At 44.9% G+C, this 19,207-nt stretch overlaps 1 protein-coding gene across 5 annotated transcripts in view; it reads right to left on the bottom strand.

Moving 5' to 3' along the window:
* Positions 1 to 19,207, bottom strand: part of LOC110507948 (arf-GAP with Rho-GAP domain, ANK repeat and PH domain-containing protein 1) — a 156,042-nt gene that overhangs the window by 27,560 nt on the left and 109,275 nt on the right. For all 5 annotated transcript variants that reach the window (XM_036965235.1, XM_036965234.1, XM_036965236.1 and 2 more), the window contains 4 exons: positions 12,930 to 13,065; positions 12,590 to 12,692; positions 2,295 to 2,490; positions 1,879 to 1,924 (listed from right to left, as the gene is read on the bottom strand). In XM_036965235.1, the coding sequence (XP_036821130.1) occupies positions 1,879 to 1,924; positions 2,295 to 2,490; positions 12,590 to 12,692; positions 12,930 to 13,065 (481 nt within the window). The remainder of the gene's footprint in view (positions 1 to 1,878; positions 1,925 to 2,294; positions 2,491 to 12,589; positions 12,693 to 12,929; positions 13,066 to 19,207) is intronic.

Genomic DNA, 19,207 nt, shown 5'->3' with positions numbered 1-19,207 from the left:
ATGGAGAAGGGGGTAGGTAGAATGAGAGGGAGGGAGGGAGGGAGAAGGGGGGTAGGAAGAATGAGAGGGAGGGAGGGAGAAGGGGGGTAGGAAGAATGAGAGGGAGGGAGTGAGACAGGGAGGATAGGGGGGTAGGTAGAATGAGAGGGAGGGAGAGGAAGGAAATGAAACCTCTTTAGTATACAGTTGAAGTCGGAAATTGACATATACCTTAGCCAAAAACATTTAAACGTAGTGTTTCACAATTCTTGACATTTAATCCTATTAAAAATTCCCTGTCTTAGGTCAGTTAGGATCACCACTTTATTTTAAGAATGTGAAATGTCAGAATAATAGTAGAGAGAATAATTAATTTCAGCTTTTATTTCTTTCATCACATTCCCAGTGGGTCAGAAGTTTACATACACTCAATTAGTATTTGGTAGCATTGCCTTTAAATTGTTTAACTTGGTTCAAACGTTTCGGGTAGCCTTCCACAAGCTTCCCACAATAAGTTGGGTGAATTTTGGCCCATTCCTCCTGATAGAGCTGGTGTAACTGAGTCAGGTTTGTAGGCCTCCTTGCTCACACATGCTTTTTCAGTTCTGCCCACAAATTTTCTATGGGATTGAGGTCAGGGCTTTGTGATGGCCACTTCAATACCTTGACTTGGTTGTCCTTAAGTAATTTTGCCACAACTTTGGAAGTATGCTTGGGGTCATTGTCCATTTCGAAGACCCATTTGCGACCAAGCTGATGTCTTGAGATGTTGCTTCAATATATACACATAATTTTTCTGCCTCGTGATACCATCTATTTTGTGAAGTGCACCAGTCCCTCTTGCAGCAAAGTACCCCACAACATGATGCTGCCACCCCCGTGCTTCACGGTTGGGATGGTGTTCTTCGGCTTGCAAGCCTCCCCGTTTTTCCTCCAAACATAACGATGGTCATTATGACCAAACAGTTCTATTTTTGTTTCATCAGACCAGAGGATATTTCTCCAAAAAGTACGATCTTTGTCCCCATGTGCATTTGCAAACCGTAGTCTGGCTTTTTTATGGCAGTTTTGGAGCAGAGGCTTCTTCCTTGCTGAGCGGCCTTTCAGGTTATGTCGATATAGGACTCGTTTTACTGTGGATATAGATACTTTTGTACCTGTTTCCTCCAGTATCTTCACAAGGTCCTTTGCTGTTGTTCTGGGATTGATATGCACTTTTCGCACCAAAGTACGTTCATCTCTAGCAGACAAAACGCGTCGCCTTCCTGAGCGGTATGATGGCTGCGTGGTCCCATGGTGTTTATACTTGCGTACTATTATTTGTACAGATGAACGTGGTACCTTCAGGCATTTGGAAATTGAACCAGACTTGTGTAGGTCTACAATTTTTTTTCTGATGTCTTGGCTGATTTCTTTTGATTTTCCCCGTGATGTCAAGCAAAGAGGCACTGAGTTTGAATGTCAATTAGCCTATCAGGAAGCCATTACATCATTTTCTGGATTTTTCCAAGCTGTTTAAAGGCACAGTCAATTTAGTGTATGTAAACTTCTGACCCACTGGAATTGTGATACAGTGAATTATAAGTGAAATAATCTGTCTGTAAACAATTGTTGGAAAAATGACTTGTGTCATGCACAAAGTAGATGTCCTAACCGACTTGCCAAAACTATAGTTTGTTAACAAGAAATTTGTGGAGTGATTCAAAAACGAGTTTTAATAACTCCAACCTAAGTGCATGTAAACTTCCGACTTCAACTGTAATAGAGGTAATGTCTACACATTAAAACCATCTCATTTAGCCTGTTTAGTCCTGTTTCAACTCTTCCATTTCCCTGAACAAACAACAAAAAGAAAGTAAACATAAATGTTGTTAAAAAGTGGCTGCATCATCCTCTCACCTGCCTCTCTCCACCAGAACCAGCACCTCATTCTCCTGCTGGATCGCTGGGACAAAAACACATTTGGAACCATTTAATGGTGGTACAAACAGTGTGTGTGTATGGTCTTGTTCTTCTATCCTCGTGGGGACCTGAAATCCGCAAGTGTCCCCACAAGAATAGTAAACCAAGGAATATTCTCCCTTGTGGGGACACCTCCCACGTCCCCATGAGGACAAAGGCTATTTTAAGGTTAGGGGTCAGAGTTAGGGTTAGAGCTAAGGTTAGGGGTCAGATTTAGGGTTAGAGCTAAGGTTAGGGGTCAGATTTAGGGTTAGAGCTAAGGTTAGGGAAAATAGGAATTTAAACGGAAATACATTTTAGGTCCCCACGAGAATAGAAGAAGTGTGTATGTGTGTGTGTGTGTGCGTACTCACAGAGCTCCTGCAGTTTGCGTAGGTGTATCTCCTCCTCTTCCTCACTGTCCTCCAGGTAGGCATGGAGGGAGGAGCCAACCAGCGCAAACCAGCCAACCCGAGGGCTCTGTAGGTTCAACCCGTCCTTGTACTTCAGCCGGCCAATCCGCTCAAAGCTCAGTCTCAATAGAGCCTCTGCATTGGACGGAATAAACATCTGGGGAGAAGAGGGGGAGTTAAATATGTTTAAGGATCCATCACACAGCTGAGCCTTGATTTCCTAGGTTATGGTCAGTGTGAGTGGTTACCTAGGTTATGGTCAGTGTGAGTGGTTACCTAGGTTATGGTCAGTGTGAGTGGTTACCTAGGTTATGGTCAGTGTGAGTGGTTAACTTTTGGTTTTCCCCCTAGCACTATACAGCTGATTCAAATCACCAACTCATCATCAAGCTTAGATTATTTGAATCAGCTGTGTAGTAGTGGGGCACATAACAAAAACATGCCCGGGGGGGGGGGGGGGGGGGGGGGGGGGGGGGCTCAGGACAGAATTTGGGAAACACTGACCTAGGCAACGGTTGGTGTGAGTTGTTACCTAGGTCAGGGGTTTTCAAACTTTTCTTGCCCATGGACCCCCGTCGTCCAGGCAAACCGGCGACCGACAAACCACCATCAGTTGTTAGCAAAAAAATATATAATCACGTCTTATCAGGTGAATGCAAATGGTAAGTAGAAGATATCAACATTTTAAAATGAATAGATTTTGACCTCCCCACAGTTCATTGGAAGAGGAAGAATAAACTCTAACATAGTATATTAGCTAGAAAGGTACAAATATCTTGGTAGTGGAGAAACACTTTTGTTGTTTTAAAGCTCATTTTCTGCAACTTAAAATCAATTGAGCGAAGAAAACTTTCAGCATTTTTTTAAAGCTAATATCCAGCAATTCTACACATTTTGGCAAGGAGCTGTGAGAAAATGTTGCGGTTTTAAAGCTAATTTCCTGCAATTCTACACATTTGGCAAGGAGCTGTGAGAAAATGTTGCGGTTTTAAAGCTAATATCCAGCAATTCTACACATTTGGCAAGGAGCTGTGAGAAAATGTTGCGGTTTTAAAGCTAATTTCCTGCAATTCTACACATTTGGCAAGGAGCTGTGAGAAAATGTTGCGGTTTTAAAGCTAATTTCCTGCAATTCTATGCATTTTGCCATGGCTAATGCTGTGTTCCTCTGCTCAGACATTATAACTAAATGGCATGTGGCCTGAGTACCCGTTATTTTAGATTCTCCATGACTGGCTAGCTGTTTCTCAGATGGTATTATTTAAATATATATATATTTTATCTGGTTTTGGTCATTTAAGTTCACAAAAAACTTGTTTTTCCATCATGAAAATGACCACTTAGATGGCCTAATAATTTTTGGTCCGGTCATAACCATGTCATAAAAGCTGACATAACCTGTCATAATACTGTCATGACCCACATATTTACACCTTTAAAAAGTCTAATAAATCTATGTAATATAGCCTACAATAGCCTCACAATAAATCCATTATTTATTTTAGACAGGTCTAAAGAAGCAGGTTATGAAGAAAATGTGGTCAATTTCAGAAGAACAGAATAACATTCTCTGAGTTGTCCTTGTGTTACATCCTGATCTGGCTGTGCCAAATGGCTGTGGGCTACACTCATTCAGAAGACAAGATCTGCTTATAATTCCATGGCATGATTTTATAGTATGAAGAATACAATTGAACTAAGCTGAATAAAATAGAAAGGATATTTTCTCCAAATGATTTGAGGCAGTGCGCACATGCAGCTGTTGTGTTGAGAGTTGAACAAAGAAACAGGTACTCCTATATGTTCCATGTATTAATGTAACTTCAGATGTTCTACAAACGTTGGGCTGTTGTGATGTGTAATACATTGTAAAGCTGCATGATGAGTAATGATGATTTGAAAAAAGTCTCTTGAAAGACATGAGCTCTACTTTGTTTATTGAGCCGGCTGTAAACACTCCAATAGTCTCTCAATCACAATTTGACAAGCACTTCATAATGCCTAGGATTTCACAGCGGCATCCCCTTTGTGGCCCCTAGTGCACCCTAAAAAATCCATGCCTTTTGCGGTGCACTGTGTTGTGCCCTTCTTCCTGAGTGTGCAGCGAAATACGAAGCGCCTCTCAGTCACATGGCTCTCCGTCACGTGATCCGGTCTTTCTCACAGGCTATAAGTTAAGACAGACACATTGGGGACGCAACTGCGCATGTCATTATCTAATTCCGAGGCGCATATTGAAAAAATTGGAAGAACTGTCCACGTTTACTTTTTGTCAGCCAACAAGATGAGTAGGTCTAACGAACAGCAAAAGCACTAGTCTATGTCAATCTACTATCCCCCATAGTACAAAAGTCCACCTATTCTATTCTGTGCGAGATAATAATCTGGGACAGTTGTGGGATTTAATAGGTCCCATGTCAGCTAATGTTAAAAAAAAATGTTTGCCCATTTATATTGTTGTCACTCAGAAAACACATTAGACATTGCAAAATATATAAAATTGCAAGAAAATTAGCTTAAAAACTGCAACATTTTCTTTGCACCCCATGACAAAATATGTTGAATTGCAGGAAATAAGCTTTAAACCTGCAAAATAGAAATAGATGAGGCGCGTTCGCAAGGAGGTGCGCAGGATGTTCCCCAGGATCGACCCCTGACCTAGATAACGGTCAATGTGAGTGGGCACCTGGGCCAATGGTTCCCAACCGGTGTGCAAAAAAAAATCACTGGTGTGCCATGACACTTTTCCAAATCTTTTTCATTTTTTGGGAACACTCACTAATAAACGTGTGGAATGTATATGGGTTGTTGACTTGGGAACACTCACTAATAAACGTGTGGAATGTATATGGGTTGTTGACTTGGGAACCACTCACTAATAAACGTGTGGAATGTATATGGGTTGTTGACTTGGGAACACTCACTAATAAACGTGTGGAATGTATATGGGTTGTTGACTTGGGAACACTCACTAATAAACGTGTGGAATGTATATGGGTTGTTGACTTGGGAGCACTCACTAATAAACGTGTGGAATGTATATGGGTTGTTGACTTGGGAGCACTCACTAATAAACGTGTGGAATGTATATGGGTTGTTGACTTGGGAACACTCACTAATAAACGTGTGGAATACATATGGGTTGTTGACTTGGGAACACTCACTAATAAACGTGTGGAATACATATGGGTTGTTGACTTGGGAACACTCACTAATAAACGTGTGGAATGTATATGGGTTGTTGACTTGGGAGCACTCACTAATAAACGTGTGGAATGTATATGGGTTGTTGACTTGGGAACACTCACTAATAAACGTGTGGAATGTATATGGGTTGTTGACTTGGGAACACTCACTAATAAACGTGTGGAATACATATGGGTTGTTGACTTGGGAGCACTCACTAATAAACGTGTGGAATGTATATGGGTTGTTGACTTGGGAACACTCACTAATAAACGTGTGGAATGTATATGGGTTGTTGACTTGGGAACACTCACTAATAAACGTGTGGAATGTATATGGGTTGTTGACTTGGGAGCACTCACTAATAAACGTGTGGAATGTATATGGGTTGTTGACTTGGGAACACTCACTAATAAACGTGTGGAATGTATATGGGTTGTTGACTTGGGAGCACTCACTAATAAACGTGTGGAATGTATATGGGTTGTTGACTTGGGAACACTCACTAATAAACGTGTGGAATGTATATGGGTTGTTGACTTGGGAGCACTCACTAATAAACGTGTGGAATGTATATGGGTTGTTGACTTGGGAGCACTCACTAATAAACGTGTGGAATGTATATGGGTTGTTGACTTGGGAGCACTCACTAATAAACGTGTGGAATGTATATGGGTTGTTGACTTGGGAGCACTCACTAATAAACGTGTGGAATGTATATGGGTTGTTGACTTGGGAGCACTCACTAATAAACGTGTGGAATGTATATGGGTTGTTGACTTGGGAACCACTCACTAATAAACGTGTGGAATGTATATGGGTTGTTGACTTGGGAGCACTCACTAATAAACGTGTGGAATGTATATGGGTTGTTGACTTGGGAGCCACTCACTAATAAACGTGTGGAATGTATATGGGTTGTTGACTTGGGAGCACTCACTAATAAACGTGTGGAATGTATATGGGTTGTTGACTTGGGAACACTCACTAATAAACGTGTGGAATGTATATGGGTTGTTGACTTGGGAGCCACTCACTAATAAACGTGTGGAATGTATATGGGTTGTTGACTTGGGAGCACTCACTAATAAACGTGTGGAATGTATATGGGTTGTTGACTTGGGAGCACTCACTAATAAACGTGTGGAATGTATATGGGTTGTTGACTTGGGAGCACTCACTAATAAACGTGTGGAATACATATGGGTTGTTGACTTGGGAACACTCACTAATAAACGTGTGGAATGTATATGGGTTGTTGACTTGGGAGCACTCACTAATAAACGTGTGGAATGTATATGGGTTGTTGACTTGGGAACACTCACTAATAAACGTGTGGAATGTATATGGGTTGTTGACTTGGGAACACTCACTAATAAACGTGTGGAATGTATATGGGTTGTTGACTTGGGAACACTCACTAATAAACGTGTGGAATGTATATGGGTTGTTGACTTGGGAACACTCACTAATAAACGTGTGGAATGTCTATGGGTTGTTGACTTGGGAGCACTCACTAATAAACGTGTGGAATGTATATGGGTTGTTGACTTGGGAACACTCACTAATAAACGTGTGGAATGTATATGGGTTGTTGACTTGGGAGCACTCACTAATAAACGTGTGGAATGTATATGGGTTGTTGACTTGGGAACACTCACTAATAAACGTGTGGAATGTATATGGGTTGTTGACTTGGGAACACTCACTAATAAACGTGTGGAATGTATATGGGTTGTTGACTTGGGAGCACTCACTAATAAACGTGTGGAATGTATATGGGTTGTTGACTTGGGAGCCACTCACTAATAAACGTGTGGAATGTATATGGGTTGTTGACTTGGGAGCACTCACTAATAAACGTGTGGAATGTATATGGGTTGTTGACTTGGGAGCCACTCACTAATAAACGTGTGGAATACATATCGGTTGTTGACTTGGGAACCACTCACTAATAAACGTGTGGAATGTATATGGGTTGTTGACTTGGGAACACTCACTAATAAACGTGTGGAATGTATATGGGTTGTTGACTTGGGAACACTCACTAATAAACGTGTGGAATGTATATGGGTTGTTGACTTGGGAACACTCACTAATAAACGTGTGGAATGTATATGGGTTGTTGACTTGGGAACACTCACTAATAAACGTGTGGAATGTATATGGGTTGTTGACTTGGGAGCACTCACTAATAAACGTGTGGAATGTATATGGGTTGTTGACTTGGGAACACTCACTAATAAACGTGTGGAATGTATATGGGTTGTTGACTTGGGAACACTCACTAATAAACGTGTGGAATGTATATGGGTTGTTGACTTGGGAACCACTCACTAATAAACGTGTGGAATGTATATGGGTTGTTGACTTGGGAGCACTCACTAATAAACGTGTGGAATGTATATGGGTTGTTGACTTGGGAACCACTCACTAATAAACGTGTGGAATGTATATGGGTTGTTGACTTGGGAGCACTCACTAATAAACGTGTGGAATGTATATGGGTTGTTGACTTGGGAGCACTCACTAATAAACGTGTGGAATGTATATGGGTTGTTGACTTGGGAGCACTCACTAATAAACGTGTGGAATGTATATGGGTTGTTGACTTGGGAGCCACTCACTAATAAACGTGTGGAATGTATATGGGTTGTTGACTTGGGAGCCACTCACTAATAAACGTGTGGAATGTATATGGGTTGTTGACTTGGGAGCCACTCACTAATAAACGTGTGGAATGTATATGGGTTGTTGACTTGGGAACACTCACTAATAAACGTGTGGAATGTATATGGGTTGTTGACTTGGGAACACTCACTAATAAACGTGTGGAATGTATATGGGTTGTTGACTTGGGAACACTCACTAATAAACGTGTGGAATGTATATGGGTTGTTGACTTGGGAACACTCACTAATAAACGTGTGGAATGTATATGGGTTGTTGACTTGGGAACACTCACTAATAAACGTGTGGAATGTATATGGGTTGTTGACTTGGGAGCACTCACTAATAAACGTGTGGAATGTATATGGGTTGTTGACTTGGGAACACTCACTAATAAACGTGTGGAATGTATATGGGTTGTTGACTTGGGAACACTCACTAATAAACGTGTGGAATGTATATGGGTTGTTGACTTGGGAACCACTCACTAATAAACGTGTGGAATGTATATGGGTTGTTGACTTGGGAGCACTCACTAATAAACGTGTGGAATGTATATGGGTTGTTGACTTGGGAACCACTCACTAATAAACGTGTGGAATGTATATGGGTTGTTGACTTGGGAGCACTCACTAATAAACGTGTGGAATGTATATGGGTTGTTGACTTGGGAGCACTCACTAATAAACGTGTGGAATGTATATGGGTTGTTGACTTGGGAGCACTCACTAATAAACGTGTGGAATGTATATGGGTTGTTGACTTGGGAGCACTCACTAATAAACGTGTGGAATGTATATGTATATGGGTTGTTGACTTGGGAGCACTCACTAATAAACGTGTGGAATGTATATGGGTTGTTGACTTGGGAGCACTCACTAATAAACGTGTGGAATGTATATGGGTTGTTGACTTGGGAGCACTCACTAATAAACGTGTGGAATGTATATGGGTTGTTGACTTGGGAGCCACTCACTAATAAACGTGTGGAATACATATCGGTTGTTGACTTGGGAACCACTCACTAATAAACGTGTGGAATGTATATGGGTTGTTGACTTGGGAACACTCACTAATAAACGTGTGGAATGTATATGGGTTGTTGACTTGGGAACCACTCACTAATAAACGTGTGGAATGTATATGGGTTGTTGACTTGGGAGCACTCACTAATAAACGTGTGGAATGTATATGGGTTGTTGACTTGGGAACCACTCACTAATAAACGTGTGGAATGTATATGGGTTGTTGACTTGGGAGCACTCACTAATAAATGTGTGGAATGTATATGGGTTGTTGACTTGGGAGCACTCACTAATAAACGTGTGGAATGTATATGGGTTGTTGACTTGGGAGCACTCACTAATAAACGTGTGGAATGTATATGGGTTGTTGACTTGGGAGCCACTCACTAATAAACGTGTGGAATGTATATGGGTTGTTGACTTGGGAGCCACTCACTAATAAACGTGTGGAATGTATATGGGTTGTTGACTTGGGAGCCACTCACTAATAAATGTGTGGAATGTATATGGGTTGTTGACTTGGGAACACTCACTAATAAACGTGTGGAATGTATATGGGTTGTTGACTTGGGAACACTCACTAATAAACGTGTGGAGTGTATATGGGTTGTTGACTTGGGAACACTCACTAATAAACGTGTGGAATGTATATGGGTTGTTGACTTGGGAACACTCACTAATAAACGTGTGGAATGTATATGGGTTGTTGACTTGGGAACACTCACTAATAAACGTGTGGAATGTATATGGGTTGTTGACTTGGGAGCACTCACTAATAAACGTGTGGAATGTATATGGGTTGTTGACTTGGGAACACTCACTAATAAACGTGTGGAATGTATATGGGTTGTTGACTTGGGAACACTCACTAATAAACGTGTGGAATGTATATGGGTTGTTGACTTGGGAACCACTCACTAATAAACGTGTGGAATGTATATGGGTTGTTGACTTGGGAGCACTCACTAATAAACGTGTGGAATGTATATGGGTTGTTGACTTGGGAACCACTCACTAATAAACGTGTGGAATGTATATGGGTTGTTGACTTGGGAGCACTCACTAATAAACGTGTGGAATGTATATGGGTTGTTGACTTGGGAGCACTCACTAATAAACGTGTGGAATGTATATGGGTTGTTGACTTGGGAGCACTCACTAATAAACGTGTGGAATGTATATGGGTTGTTGACTTGGGAGCACTAGTGGTCGTGAAATAAACATTAAATGGCACATGGTTACATCGGTATGTTTTTTCAAGTGCAATGCGCTCCGGGCTGTTGTTACATTTGTAACGTTTGACGGGTGAACATCACGAAAGTCATTTGTATCATGAGTAAGGAACTATGACAATATTTCAAATAAACCCTATTTAATATATACAAGCTGTTGGTCACAGAAAATAGATGATCTGCAGGATGGATCAGATGGAGGTCATTAACACTAAATAAATTGAGAAATTTACATGTCCAAAAGTCATCCAACATCTCATTCCAAAATAATGGCATTAATATGGAGATGGTCCCCCCTTTTGCTGCTATAACAGCCTCCAGTCTTCTGGGAAGGCTTTCCACCAGATGTTGGAACATTGCTGCGGGGACTTGCTTCCATTCAGCCACGAGAGCAGTAGTGAGGTCGGGCACTGATGTTGGGCGATTAGGCCTGGCTCACAGTCGCCATTCCAATTCACCCCAGATGTGTTTGATGCGGTTGAGGTCAGTGCTCTGTGCAAACTACTCAAATTCTTACACACCGATCGCAACAAACTATTTCTGTATGGACCTCACTTTGTGCATTTTAGATTAACTGTCTTCAAAGTAATGACTCGGGATGTCGAGTTTGATATGAAAGCTTCTTTTAGTAATAATACTTGTTCACGTTACATTTAAAAACTTTAGATTCTACAGAGCAATGCAGGTAAGATGCTAGCGGAAAGTCAGCTTAATCACTTTTCACCTGCACATAACTGGCGCGTTATCTCTCTCATTCCTGTCGCAAGGCATTCTGGAACTTGCAGTCAAAAGCGTAATTCAATACTAACCAATACAATTACATATGTAAATAACTGTAAAGAAATGTCTTTAGATACAGCTCCATGAATGAACTTAAACATTAACTTTGTAACACATTAAAGTTACAACAAGTGCATGGGGGCACTGTCATGCTGAAACAGGAAAGGGCCTTCCCCAAACTGTTGCCAAAAAGTTGGAAGCACGGAATCATCTAGAACGTCATTGTTTCCTGTAGTATATCACTGGCACTAAGTGACCTTGTATCACTGGCACTAAGGGGCCTAGCCCAAACCATGAAAAACAGTCCAGACCATTATTCCTCCTCCACCAAACTTTACAGTAGGCACTAGGCATTTAGGCAGGTAGCGTTCTCTTGGCATCTGCCAAACCTAGATTAGTCCATCGGACTGCCAGAGGGTGAAGCGTGATTCATCACTCCAGAGAACGCGTTTCCACTGCTCCAGAGTCCAATGGCGGCGAGCTTTACACCACTCCAGCCGAAGCTTGGTATTGTTCAGGCTGCTTGACCATGGAAACCCATTTCATGAAGCTCCTGACGAACAGTTATTGTGCTGACATTGCATCCAGAGGCAAAACTGAAGGGACTAGAGGACTAAGGGACTAGGGAAAGAGACTAGAGGACCATAAAACTAGAGGAAGGGACTAGAGGACCATAAAACTAGAGGAAGGGACTAGAGGACTAGGGGACTAGGGAAAGGGACTAGAGGACTAGAGGACTATAAAACTAGAGGAAGGGACTAGAGGACTAGGGAAAGGGACTAGAGGACTATAAAACTAGAGGAAGGGACTAGAGGACTAGGGGACTAGATGACTAGGGAAAGGGACTAGAGGACTATAAAACTAGAGGAAGGGACTAGAGGACTAGGGGACTAGATGACTAGGGAAAGGGACTAGAGGACTATAAAACTAGAGGAAGGGACTAGAGGACTAGGGGACTAGAGAACTAGATAATTTGTACTCGCTACGCGCTTCAGTGATCCCGTTCTGTGAGCTTGTGCGGCCTGCCACTTCTGAGACGTTGTTGCTGTTGGACATTTATATTCACAATAACAGCACTTAGAGTTGACCAGGGCAGCTCTAGTAGGGCAGAAATATGACCAACTGACATCCTATGATGGTGCCACATTGAAAGTCACCGAGTTCTTCAGTAAGGCCATTCTACTGTCAATGCTTGTCTATGGAGATTGCATGGCTGTGTGCTCGATTTCATACACTGGTCAGCAACAGGTGAGGCTGAAATAGCCAAATCCACTAATTTGAAGGGGAGAGAACGATTGGGAACCACTGACAGAGGTGACGTCAGTATGCGTGGTTACCTAGGTAAGGGTCAGTGTGTGGTTACCTTGGTGATGGATTTGACCCACTCCTTGTGGCTGTCTTGGTCATCAGTTCCAAACAGATAGAGACGCTCTGAGTCAGAGTACAGCTCAAACGTATGGTCATAGCTGAGAGGGAGAGAGAGAGAGATTGTTAAGCTTAAACGTATGGTCATAGCTGAGAGAGAGAGACTGTTAAGCTTAAACGTATGGTCATAGCTGAGAGAGAGAGAGAGAGAGAGAGAGAGAGAGAGAGAGAGAGAGAGAGAGAGAGAGAGAGAGAGAGAGAGAGAGAGAGAGAGCGAGAGAGAGAGAGAGAGAGGGATTGTTAAACAGACTGATGGAAGACTAGTCTTAGGTAGGTACCCATGTCTCTCTGGTGTGTTGACAGACAGACAGACTATCTCTGTAGACTTCAGGGCACCGTTGGGCGTGGAGGTCTTGTCACTCTCGTAGTAACTAAAGTTCCCATCATTTAACATACACCAGCGACGACTGAACTCTGCAGAGACAAGAGCAACCAGAGGAAATATTATTCACAGAGGACATCCCTCACAGAGGACACACTTCGACCAAGCAAGACTCACCTTGAGCTAGGTGAGAGGAAAGGACTAGAGGACAAGATAACTAGGGGAAGGGACTATAAAGCTAGGGGAAGGGACTAGAGGATTAGAGAACTAAGGGAAAGGAATAAAGAACTAGATAACTACGGGAAGGGACTAGAGACTAGAGGAAAAGGGACTAGAGGAAGGGCCTAGAGGACTAGAAAACTAGGGGAAGGGACTAGAGAACTAGGAGAAGGGACTAGAGGGACTAGAAGACTAGAGAACTAGGGGAAGGGACTAGAGAACTAGGGGAAGGGACTAGAGAACTAGGGGACTAGAGGACTAGAGAACTAGGGGACTAGAGGACTAGAGAACTAGAGGAAGGGAATAGAGGACTAGAGAACTAGGGGAAGGGAATAGAGGACTAGAGAAATAGGGGAAGAGACTAGAGGACTAGAGAACTAGAGGAAAGGACTAGAGGACTAGATAACTAGAGGACTAGAGAACTAGAGGAAGGGACTAGAGAACTAGAGAACTGGGGGAAGGGACTAGAGGACTACGGGACAAGAGGAGAGGACTAGAGAACTAGGGGAAGGGATTAGAGGACTAGGGGAAGGGACTAGAGGAGGAACTAGAGGACTAGAGAACTAGGGGACTAGAGGAGGGACTAGAGAACTGGGGGAAGGGACTAGAGGACTAGAGAAGTAGGGGAAGGGACTAGAGAACTACGGGACTAGAGGAGGGACTAGACGACTAGAAAAAGGGACTAGAGAACTAGGGGAAGGGACTAGAGAACTAGGGGAAGGGACTAGAGGGAGGGACTAGAGGACTAGAGAACAAGGGGAAGGGACTAGAGAACTACGGGACTAGAGGAGAGGACTAGATAACTACGGGAAGGGACTATAGGAGGGGACTAGGGAACTAGGGAAAAGGACTAGACTAGAGAACTACCGGACTAGAGAACTAGGGAAAGGGCCTAGACGACTAGAGAACTAGGTGACTAGAGGAAGGGACTAGGCGACTAGAGAACTAGGGGAAGGGACTAGAGAACTAGGAGAATGGACTAGAGGACTAGAGAACTAGAGAACTAGAGGAAGGGACTTGGGGACTAGAGAATTAGGGGAAGGGACTAGAGAACTAGAGGAAGGGACTAGAGGACTAGAGAACTAGGGGAAGGGACTAGAAGACTAGAGAACTAGGGGAAGGGACTAGAGGAGGGGACTAGGGGAAGGGACTAGAGGACTAGAGAACTAGGGGAAGGGACTAGAGAACTAGGGGAAGGGACTAGAGAACTACGGGACAAGAGGAGAGGACTAGAGAACTATGGGAAGGGACTATAGGAAGGGACTAGAGAACTAGAGAACAACGGGAAGGGACTAGGGGAATAGAGAACTAGGGGAAGGGACTAGAGGGGACTAGGGGAAGGGACTAGAGGAAGGGACTAGAGAACTAGGGGAAGGGATTAGAGAACTAGAGAACTAGGGGAAGGGACTAGAGGACTAGAGAACTAGGGGAAGGGACTAGAAGACTAGAGAACTAGGGGAAGGGACTAGAGGAGGGGACTAGGGGAAGGGACTAGAGGACTAGAGAACTAGGGGAAGGGACTAGAGAACTAGGGGAAGGGACTAGAGAACTACGGGACAAGAGGAGAGGACTAGAGAACTATGGGAAGGGACTATAGGAAGGGACTAGAGAACTAGAGAACAACGGGAAGGGACTAGGGGAATAGAGAACTAGGGGAAGGGACTAGAGGGGACTAGGGGAAGGGACTAGAGGAAGGGACTAGAGAACTAGGGGAAGGGATTAGAGAACTAGAGAACTAGGGGAAGGGACTAGAGGACTAGAGAACTAGGGGAAGGGACTAGAAGACTAGAGAACTAGGGGAAGGGACTAGAGGAGGGGACTAGGGGAAGGGACTAGAGGACTAGAGAACTAGGGGAAGGGACTAGAGAACTAGGGGAAGGGACTAGAGAACTACGGGACAAGAGGAGAGGACTAGAGAACTACGGGAAGGGACTATAGGAAGGGACTAGAGAACTAGAGAACAACGGGAAGGGACTAGGGGAATAGAGAACTAGGGGAAGGGACTAGAGAACTAGGGGAAGGGACTAGAGAACTAGGGGAAGGGACTAGAGCGCTAGTGGAAGGGACTAGAGAGCGAGGGGAAGGGACTAGCGAACTACGGGACAAGAGGAGAGGACTAGAGAACTACGGGAAGGGACTATAGGAAGGGACTAGAGAACTAGAGAACAACGGGAAGGGACTAGGGGAATAGAGAACAAGGGGAAGGGACTAGAGGACTAGAGAACAAGGGGAAGGGACTAGAGGACTAGAGAACAAGGGGAAGGGACTAGAGAACTAGGGGAAGGGACTAGAGAACTAGGGGAAGGGACTAGAAGACTAGAGAACTAGGGGAAGGGACTAGACGGGACTAGGGGAAGGGACTAGAGGAAGGGACTAGAGAACTAGGGGAAGGGACTAGAGAACTAGAGAACTAGGGGAAGGGACTAGAGAACCACGGGACAAGAGGAGAGGACTAGAGAACTAGGGGAAGGGATTAGAGGACTAGGGGAAGGGACTAGAGAACTATGGGACAAGAGGAGAGGACTAGAGAACTACGGGAAGGGACTATAGGAAGGGACTAGAGAACTAGAGAACAACGGGAAGGGACTAGGGGAATAGACTAGAGGACTAGAGAACTAGGGGAAGGGACTAGAAGACTAGAAAACTAGGGGAAGGGACTAGAGGGGACTAGGGGAAGGGACTAGAGGACTAGAGAACTAGGGGAAGGGACAAGAAGACTAGAGAACTAGGGGAAGGGACTAGAGGAGGGGACTAGAGAACTAGAGAACAACGGGAAGGGACTAGGGGAATAGAGAACAAGGGGAAGGGACTAGAGAACAAGGGGAAGGGACTAGAGGACTAGAGAACAAGGGGAAGGGACTAGAGAACTAGGGGAAGGGACTAGAGAACTAGGGGAAGGGACTAGAAGACTAGAGAACTAGGGGAAGGGACTAGAGGGGACTAGGGGAAGGGACTAGAGGAAGGGACTAGAGAACTAGGGGAAGGGACTAGAGAACTAGAGAACTAGGGGAAGGGACTAGAGAACCACGGGACAAGAGGAGAGGACTAGAGAACTAGGGGAAGGGATTAGAGGACTAGGGGAAGGGACTAGAGAACTATGGGACAAGAGGAGAGGACTAGAGAACTACGGGAAGGGACTATAGGAAGGGACTAGAGAACTAGAGAACAACGGGAAGGGACTAGGGGAATAGACTAGAGGACTAGAGAACTAGGGGAAGGGACTAGAAGACTAGAAAACTAGGGGAAGGGACTAGAGGGGACTAGGGGAAGGGACTAGAGGACTACGGGACAAGAGGAGAGGACTAGAGAACTAGGGGAAGGGATTAGAGGACTAGGGGAAGGGACTAGAGGAGGAACTAGAGGACTAGAGAACTAGGGGACTAGAGGAGGGACTAGAGAACTGGGGGAAGGGACTAGAGGACTAGAGAACTAGGGGAAGGGACTAGAGAACTACGGGACTAGAGGAGGGACTAGACGACTAGAAAAAGGGACTAGAGAACTAGGGGAAGGGACTAGAGAACTAGGGGAAGGGACTAGAGGGAGGGACTAGAGGACTAGAGAACAAGGGGAAGGGACTAGAGAACTACGGGACTAGAGGAGAGGACTAGATAACTACGGGAAGGGACTATAGGAGGGGACTAGGGGACTAGGGAAAAGGACTAGACTAGAGAACTACCGGACTAGAGAACTAGGGAAAGGGCCTAGACGACTAGAGAACTAGGTGACTAGAGGAAGGGACTAGGCGACTAGAGAACTAGGGGAAGGGACTAGAGAACTAGGAGAATGGACTACAGGACTAGAGAACTAGAGAACTAGAGGAAGGGACTTGGGGACTAGAGAATTAGGGGAAGGGACTAGAGAACTAGAGGAAGGGACTAGAGGACTAGAGAACTAGGGGAAGGGACTAGAAGACTAGAGAACTAGGGGAAGGGACTAGAGGAGGGGACTAGGGGAAGGGACTAGAGGACTAGAGAACTAGGGGAAGGGACTAGAGAACTAGGGGAAGGGACTAGAGAACTACGGGACAAGAGGAGAGGACTAGAGAACTACGGGAAGGGACTATAGGAAGGGACTAGAGAACTAGAGAACAACGGGAAGGGACTAGGGGAATAGAGAACTAGGGGAAGGGACTACAGAACTAGGGGAAGGGACTAGAGAACTAGGGGAAGGGACTAGAGCGCTAGTGGAAGGGACTAGAGAGCGAGGGGAAGGGACTAGCGAACTACGGGACAAGAGGAGAGGACTAGAGAACTACGGGAAGGGACTATAGGAAGGGACTAGAGAACTAGAGAACAACGGGAAGGGACTAGGGGAATAGAGAACAAGGGGAAGGGACTAGAGGACTAGAGAACAAGGGGAAGGGACTAGAGGACTAGAGAACAAGGGGAAGGGACTAGAGAACTAGGGGAAGGGACTAGAGAACTAGGGGAAGGGACTAGAAGACTAGAGAACTAGGGGAAGGGACTAGAGGGGACTAGGGGAAGGGACTAGAGGAAGGGACTAGAGAACTAGGGGAAGGGACTAGAGAACTAGAGAACTAGGGGAAGGGACTAGAGGACTAGAGAACTAGGGGAAGGGACTAGAAGACTAGAGTACTAGGGGAAGGGACTAGAGGAGGGGACTAGGGGAAGGGACTAGAGGACTAGAGAACTAGGGGAAGGGACTAGAGAACTAGGGGAAGGGACTAGAGAACTACGGGACAAGAGGAGAGGACTAGAGAACTACGGGAAGGGACTATAGGAAGGGACTAGAGAACTAGAGAACAACGGGAAGGGACTAGGGGAATAGAGAACTAGGGGAAGGGACTAGAGAACTAGGGGAAGGGACTAGAGAACTAGGGGAAGGGACTAGAGCGCTAGTGGAAGGGACTAGAGAGCGAGGGGAAGGGACTAGCGAACTACGGGACAAGAGGAGAGGACTAGAGAACTACGGGAAGCGACTATAGGAAGGGACTAGAGAACTAGAGAACAACGGGAAGGGACTAGGGGAATAGAGAACAAGGGGAAGGGACTAGAGGACTAGAGAACAAGGGGAAGGGACTAGAGGACTAGAGAACAAGGGGAAGGGACTAGAGAACTAGGGGAAGGGACTAGAGAACTAGGGGAAGGGACTAGAAGACTAGAGAACTAGGGGAAGGGACTAGAGGGGACTAGGGGAAGGGACTAGAGGAAGGGACTAGAGAACTAGGGGAAGGGACTAGAGAACTAGAGAACTAGGGGAAGGGACTAGAGAACCACGGGACAAGAGGAGAGGACTAGAGAACTAGGGGAAGGGATTAGAGGACTAGGGGAAGGGACTAGAGAACTATGGGACAAGAGGAGAGGACTAGAGAACTACGGGAAGGGACTATAGGAAGAGACTAGAGAACTAGAGAACAACGGGAAGGGACTAGGGGAATAGACTAGAGGACTAGAGAACAAGGGGAAGGGACTAGAGAACTAGGGGAAGGGACTAGAGAACTAGGGGAAGGGACTAGAAGACTAGAGAACTAGGGGAAGGGACTAGAGGGGACTAGGGGAAGGGACTAGAGGAAGGGACTAGAGAACTAGGGGAAGGGACTAGAGAACTAGAGAACTAGGGGAAGGGACTAGAGGACTAGAGAACTAGGGGAAGGGACTAGAAGACTAGAGAACTAGGGGAAGGGACTAGAGGAGGGGACTAGGGGAAGGGACTAAAGGACTAGAGAACTAGGGGAAGGGACTAGAGAACTAGGGGAAGGGACTAGAGAACTACGGGACAAGAGGAGAGGACTAGAGAACTACGGGAAGGGACTATAGGAAGGGATTAGAGAACTAGAGAACAACGGGAAGGGACTAGGGGAATAGAGAACTAGGGGAAGGGACTAGAGAACTAGGGGAAGGGACTAGAGAACTAGGGGAAGGGACTAGAGCGCTAGTGGAAGGGACTAGAGAGCGAGGGGAAGGGACTAGCGAACTACGGGACAAGAGGAGAGGACTAGAGAACTACGGGAAGGGACTATAGGAAGGGACTAGAGAACTAGAGAACAACGGGAAG

The sequence above is a fragment of the Oncorhynchus mykiss genome, chromosome 27 (assembly GCF_013265735.2).
Source record: "Oncorhynchus mykiss isolate Arlee chromosome 27, USDA_OmykA_1.1, whole genome shotgun sequence".
Classification (NCBI taxonomy): Eukaryota; Metazoa; Chordata; class Actinopteri; order Salmoniformes; family Salmonidae; genus Oncorhynchus; species Oncorhynchus mykiss.
This window is presented reverse-complemented; position numbering and strand designations above follow the sequence as displayed.